The 7,173-nt window shown below is 40.6% G+C and overlaps 1 protein-coding gene across 1 annotated transcript in view; it reads right to left on the reverse strand.

Moving 5' to 3' along the window:
• The window catches only part of LOC102839439 (aldehyde oxidase-like), a 129,508-nt gene that overhangs the window by 57,552 nt on the left and 64,783 nt on the right, over positions 1-7,173 (reverse strand). Inside the window, exons 18-20 of the mRNA XM_006862039.1 lie at positions 4,976-5,100; positions 3,237-3,370; positions 257-344 (exon numbers count right to left, since the gene is read on the reverse strand). Of these exons, the coding sequence (XP_006862101.1) occupies positions 257-344; positions 3,237-3,370; positions 4,976-5,100 (347 nt within the window). The remainder of the gene's footprint in view (positions 1-256; positions 345-3,236; positions 3,371-4,975; positions 5,101-7,173) is intronic.

A 7,173-nucleotide genomic window follows, 5' to 3' on the forward strand; every position in this document is an offset into this window, starting at 1 on the left:
TTATGGAGAGCACAGTTGTACTCAGACTCACGTGGAGTTGCTCAGTTGGAGTCCACTTGATGGAAACTGGTTTAGTTTCTTTTATGCGCCATGACTCAATGGTCACAAAGTGTAATACCAAGACTTGATAAAACATGCAATGATCTTGTTGCCTAGGGAGTGTGTGGATGAACACGGAGCTCTGTAGATATGTGAAACTGCAAGTTTGTGACTCCCTTAATTTGTCTATACTATGTGTAATCACTTTTCTACTCACCTTATATTTCCCAAGTAGTGGGTGGCGCCCTCCTGTTATTAACATGTCATCCGCACGCTCTAGAATAAAACGAATTGGGTGACCAGTCCTGGAGAAAATAAAATAGAATCACAACTTTAAGACCTTTGAGATTGAGAGGTCAAGTTTGTAGAATGTTCCAGGAACTACTGACAGATCCCCTTCACCACACAATTAAGAGACAAAGAAAGAAATATTCACAGGAAGTAATGGTGGTGGTGGTCCAACTTATAGCGACTCTGTATAGGTCTGTATGCTGTGCAATTGATATGCTGAGCAAATAATCTGAGAACTTGGATTATATGAGGAAGAACATGGCATCAGGATTGGAGGAAGATTCATTAGCAACCTCCAACATGCAGGTGATATAACCTTGCTTGCCGAAAGCCAGCCAAGAGGGCTTAAAATACTGATGAAGATCAAAAGCCACAGCCTTGGGTATGGGTTGCACGTCAATGTAAAGATAACCAAAATCTTCTCCATTGGACCAATAAATCACATCAAGATAAATGGAAAAAATATTGAAGTTGTCAAAGACTTCATTTTACTTGGATCTACCATCAACATTCATGGAAGTTGCAGTCAAGAAATCAAACAACGTATTGCATTAAGCAAATCTGCTGTACAAAACCTCTTTAAAGTGTTAAAGAGCAAACAGGTCAGTTTGAATATTAAAGTGTGCTGACCCAAGCTATAGTATTTTCCATCACCTCATATGCATGTGAAAGTTGGAAGTGAATAAGAAAGACTGTAGAAGAATTGACGCATTTGTGATATGATGTTGGAGAAGAATATTAAAGGTACCATGGACTTTCAGAAGAACAAACAAATCTGTGTTGGAAGTACAGCCAGAATATTTCTTAGAAGCAAAGATGGCCAGACTTAGTCTCTCAAACTTCAGACATATTATCAGGAGGGACCAGTGTCTGGAGAATGGCATCATGCTTGGTAAGTGGAGGGTCAGCTAAAATAGAGGAAGATTTCCCTGGTGTTCATAGTGACCCTGTCCTATTCACCTTATAAGGCCTCTCTATTGTTTGGCTGACAGCTGAGCCATGGGATGAGTTAAATTCCAGGCCTCAAGGACCTCTAAGGGCATAGTCTCTGGGGTTCCATCAATCTCTAGTAGACCAGTAAGCCTGGTCTTCTTGATATGATTTTGAGTTTTGTTCCACATGTTTCTCCCATTCTATCAAAGATTTCTAATATGATCTCTGTCAGAACAGTAGGTAGTGGAAGCCAGGTACTGTCTAGTTCTTCTGGTCTCAGGATCATGGAGGTTGATGTTTGAATGATCCATTAGGCTATCAGAGTAATTGCTTCTAGACATCTTTGATTTTCTTCACTCTTCTTTCCTCAGGATGAAGAGAGACCAATAGTTACATCTTAGATTGCCACTCATGAGCTTTTAATACTCCAGTCACTGCCACCAAAATAGGAGGTAGAGTATTGTCTTTGTGGACTATGTTATGTCAATCGGCCTTGGTGTACCCTGGGACTATGGTTCTAAGCCACCAAGTTAGGGATCACATTCTTTATCTATATTGATGGTATTTAATTATAAGTTGTTCCACAAGTTCAATTTTGGTCTTAATTTCCCATTCTTCATCCAAATGCCCAGGTCATCATGAAATCCTTCCATTTATTTATTCTCTCACAAAATTTCTAAGATCCAATTATCCTTTTTCAATAACCATCCCTTGTCTGAGCCTTAATTTCCTCCTATCTTGACTACTGTAGTTGGTCAAATTCCAGAATATTCTCTGGCCATTTTCATCTTCAGTCCACCTCCACAAGAGCAACGGAAGCCACCTTCTATAAAAGTATCTCTATGACTGTGACTCCCATATTTAGAACCTTGTGATGGTTTCTCTTCAGTGTACTGAGAACCACACTTCTCTTCCTTCCATTTTCACTTAGAATTACTTTCTTAATCAAGCTCTTAAGATTAGAGTCGACCTAATTTTGGTTGGATCACTAAAACCGAACACTTGCCTGGTAGCCTTTGTAATTTTGTTTTTTTCTGGAAAATGGTGTGTGCTCTGCTTTGGAAAAACAGAATTTGTGATCTGGTCCTTCAAGAATCATACCAGTCTTTTCTTACAAACTGTGTATATCAGCCACATTTACACTTAAAAAAAAAAAACATATTTGGTTTTGTTGCATATATAATATACACACATGCTACAAAATTCAAAAGGTTAAAAAAGGAATTCAATGAGAAGTGCCTTTCCCTGTTTGTTCCTCAGCTACCCAAGTCTTTCTGGAAATAGAATTGTCAGCAGCTTCTTGAGTGTCATTTAAATACATTCAATTTTTGGTGTGTTATCAGATATTCTTTCATCTAAGAAATATCAAGGTGCCCAAGAGCCAGCGCTACATGTACTTTCTTTTTCCTAATTTTTAAGTCATATAGGTTCTGCCCAGATCTTAGTAAATATTGTTGACAAATCAAATCACCCATTTCATTTACTGTTAATTCCTTTGCTATTAAGAAACACGCAGCCTTTTAAGTTAGAATCATTAAGAGTATTAAAGTGGTGGTCATGGTGGTTGTGTGTTGTTGAGTTGTTTCCAATTCAAAGTGACCCTGTACAGGGTTTCTCACTTTCTCACTTGGAGTGCCTGGTAGATTCAAACTGTTGACTTCAAGGTTAACATCCCAACTTGTAACCTACTATGCCGCAAGGGTTTCTTAAAAGTACTGAAGTAGAATCCAGTATTCTGGTACTCCTATTCAGGCACAATGCACAAAGACAAATGTGCTCAACCTTGTGCTATATGGCAGGCCCTCATTCATTAGGCCTGGGTGGTAATGGTCAAATTACTGTGCTACACAGTCTCTCCTTCCTTTCACCTTTCGCCTTAAAAATCTTTGGAAAGACCTTTGGGCATACATCCAACCAAGAGTAGAGGGCTGAGAACTGGAATGCGGAGGGCCCCAAATCACAGACACACTCACTTGTTGGCTGCTACAGCTGCCACCGCTGCCAGGAGTGCAGGCTTAGTCAGTTTCCCCCCAAAGGCTCCACCAACCCTTTTCACATGGCAGTTGATCCTATTCTTTGGAATCCCCAAGGCGTAAGCCACCATTTCCTGTAAGTAAATCAGGGGTTAGTTACAGTCTCCCCACCCCAAGGCTACTCAGAACATGCATTATAAACAAGAGGTGCATTCACTGAAATATAAAATGCTTTCTCACTTTCCCTACTGCCCAGCATAAAATATATTTCTTTTTCTATTAGTGGGGAGAGATTGGAGAAACTGTTATAAATGCTTGCAATGTCCAAGTTGAGAAAATAAAATGCTGCTACTTTTCAAAATTTACTAATGAGAGAGCACACTGCAAAATGTAACTAAAGTCATCACCACCAATCCCTCATCCTCCTTGGCTTGGCAGCCTCTTGTTGTTGTTGTTGTTGAGTGCCATCGAGTTGGTACCAATTCATAGCGGCCCTCTACAGGGTTTCCAAGGAATGGCTGGTGGGGTTTAATCTCTGACCTTGAGGTTCCAACAGACCTTTCAGTCCAGTGCTTACCCTCCAGTGCCACACCAGCATTCCTTAGCAGCCTTTTGAGTCCCTTAAATGGCCACTTGAGACTTCTTCCTCTTAAATATTTGCATTATCATGTGTAAAAAAGTTGGAAATGGGACAGTCAGAGGGAGCTATGCATCACCTGAAGGGAAATCATAAACATGATGCTGACTCAGGTGAGCAGGTGGTCCTTGGAGTTGAAATGGCAGCCTTGTAGTAGCACAGTGAGAGGAAGTTTAAAGAAAGGCCATTTGTAGCTCAAAACTCAGCAGGAGATAATTCCTCCTGCCTCTCTGGGTAGAGTCTGCACAGAAAACTACAGCCAGCTCACATTTGCAACAGAAAGCAGAACAGCATAGTGGAGGGCCATGCAATAAACTTAGCAGGAGGCGATCTTTGAATTGAGTGATGGAGGGAACCCAGCTTCCAGATGTGTGGAACTGAGAAAAATGTTTGTGGGAACTGAGAAAAATGTGTGTAGTGCAAGAGGAGTCCTGAGTCAAAGACATGATGTACACAAAGTCGAGTGGGCAGCGGAAGTTGATAATGGTAATCATAACCCAACTGCCTTTGAGTTGATGCCACTCATCGTGGCCCTATATGAGTCAGTGTAGAACTGTGTTCCATAGCATTTTCAGTATCTGATTTTTTGGGGTTAGATCTCCAGGGCTTTCTTTTGTGTTCTCTCTGGGTGGACTTGAACACCCAACCTTCTGTTAGCATCTAAAGTGTGTTAATTGTTTGTACCTCTCAGGGATATACAAATATCATAGGATTGGGGCAGAGAAATGAAAGAACATTACAGGCCAGTCTTTTAACCACAACTGGTTGAAGACTCATTGATTCATGGATCCGGAGTAAACTGAAAATTACTATCAAAGCACCACTGTATGGAGCTTCTATTTTATTCTCTATAATTACTACGTTCACAAGTTACACAAGGATTTAAAAGGTCTTTAAAGGTTTAGGAGTGCATACTTAATTCTGGATAAGCACTGAGAAAAATTAGAGCTAGGCTTTGTCTCTATCAATTGTTAATGTCAAACATCTGGCTAACCATTACCGTGAAATCTGGGTTGCAGGGTTACAAAACAAGACAATGACAACACCTCACTTTGAAAATCAGTGTCTGTGACACAAGAAACAGTGACTAGGAGGAACCCACCTGTGTAAATGCTGCATCCTGGGTTGACACATATATGTCCATTTCTTTATCCTCGACCTTTGGAACCACAAGAACACTTTGAGTTTCCATATAAAAATGTTCCTGTCCTCCAAAGTGCACTTCCCCTGTTAAGCAAACAGATGGATTCATATTTTAGAATATGGATTCATACTTTAGAGACAAATGGATTCATATTTTAGAGACATTTAATTCAAATTTTATATATATATTTAATTTAAATATATTCAAAACAGAGTACAAAGTATTTTACTAAATGTTAATATTATTTTCTTAAAGGTTTGGTTTTCTGTCTTAATTTCAAGGAATCCTTACAAAATTTCACAGGCAACTATTATTATACATATGGTCACTGAACAATGATACACAGATTTAAAATCTCTTACATACTTGGCCCCATTTCACTACACCTAGAAAGGCATTACTATTGACTTAAGCAAATACCTCAATCATCAGATAAGAAAAACCCCTTCCAAGACTAAGACTCAATGGGAATACATGCTCTGATTGGTGACCACATTCGTCACCAAATAAGGGGAAGTGATGGAAAAACAGCAATGAAGTTGCAAGCTAAGCCCTACAATGAACCCAGTGGAGACCTGGTTAACCAGCAGTATGGCAAGACTGTGGACTCTTAGGCCCAGAGTCAGTGACATACCCACAGAGGACTAGAGTGGAGAGTGGAGTGTCCAGCTGATAAGAAGAGAGGGCATATGCATAAGAACACTCATACGTGCAGATAATACCCACTTGATCTGGCTTCAATGACTGGATGATCAGAGCTCAACTAGAAGAAGAAAGAAGAGGGGGAAAAGAGTAATCTGATATAATTTGATGAACTTGACCTACACCTATGGATGCAGTAGCTCAAAAGAGGAAACAACTCTTTACAGCGAGAATTATTCCCACCCCCTCCATACACAGAGTAGACAGGGATGGGCAACTTGGACATTGGCTACCCAAAATTGCGGGGGTGGTGCCTACAAAGGCAAGAAGTGACTGGCTTACAAGCTTTCAAGAGGGAACCTAGATCCAGAGGGTGTGGAAGAAGGTAGAATCTCCACTGAGTAGTATCCAATCTGTCTAGGCGGGGCTGATGAAAGGAGATGCAGATAGGTCTCTTGTGATACAATAGTGAATAATTGTTATCAGGACTGATTGTGTGGGTTGGAAATGTAAAGGTAGATGTTTTGTAGCAAAGGAGGGGAGTGATTGACTTTGCAGTCTAGGAGCTGCGGTCCCTGGGATCATCAAAGGAGAAGAGCAGAGAGCGGGACCCTACCCAGAGAAACAGTGACACCAGAGATGGAGGCAGAGACGATGATGTGGAGAGATGGAGCGTCTGGGGACTTTAAACCCAGAGAGGGAGAGGGGCTGTGTGCTGATGACCCGGGGGCAGGCTTGCAGGATATACCCTTTGGTTGGTTTATGATGCATGGAGGGGATTGTAACCATGGCAATGAAACGATATACGATAGGATGAATGTAAAGCTAATGGTCTCCCATGTAAATTATCACATAATTCACATTAAAACATTAAAAAAAAAAAAAAAAAGAATACAGAGTAAGATGTTCTAAGGGTGGGTTCCTTTTTATAACAGAACTGCCTGAGGGCAAGGATGATTATTAAGCATATAGAAACTTGTACCAAAACAGTGACACCCAACCCGAAATACAGTTTTCATCTGCTTACTAGAAAGATTAAATCCCAAACAACCTGCAGTGTCAGTGCCTTTTGGGACGCCTCTATGCCTAGTCATAGATATTTAAAAAATAAAGTTTGTTTGCCTTCAAGAAATTGGCAATTGGACAGAGAAGTGCCATGGCAATTGGAAAGACAGTCAAGAATTTAGTGCTCAACCCCTAGATATACATTGTAAATTCCCTGGTATAAAAACAGTGTGGGCAATCCTTGAAATCACAGCCCTGAGGTCAGTCATCTCCGAGCATATACAGAATGGGCATCCTGGAATTATTAGCTTCATCCAGTTTTAGCGCTCTAGGTGATGGAAGTTTGAGAATTAAAAAATGACCCCAAATGAAATGGGCAGTGAGCTTCGATTGCCAGGCCTCCTTTCTCATTCTTTTTGTCACTGTTTCTTGTCCCTCCCTTCTGGCTGTGTTTGGTGGCTATCATTTTCCTTCTCTCTCATTCTCCTTTTGTTGTTGTTGGTAGGTGC

The sequence above is a fragment of the Chrysochloris asiatica genome, unplaced genomic scaffold (genome assembly GCF_000296735.1).
Source record: "Chrysochloris asiatica unplaced genomic scaffold, ChrAsi1.0 scaffold00045, whole genome shotgun sequence".
In the NCBI taxonomy this organism is placed as follows: domain Eukaryota; kingdom Metazoa; phylum Chordata; class Mammalia; order Afrosoricida; family Chrysochloridae; genus Chrysochloris; species Chrysochloris asiatica.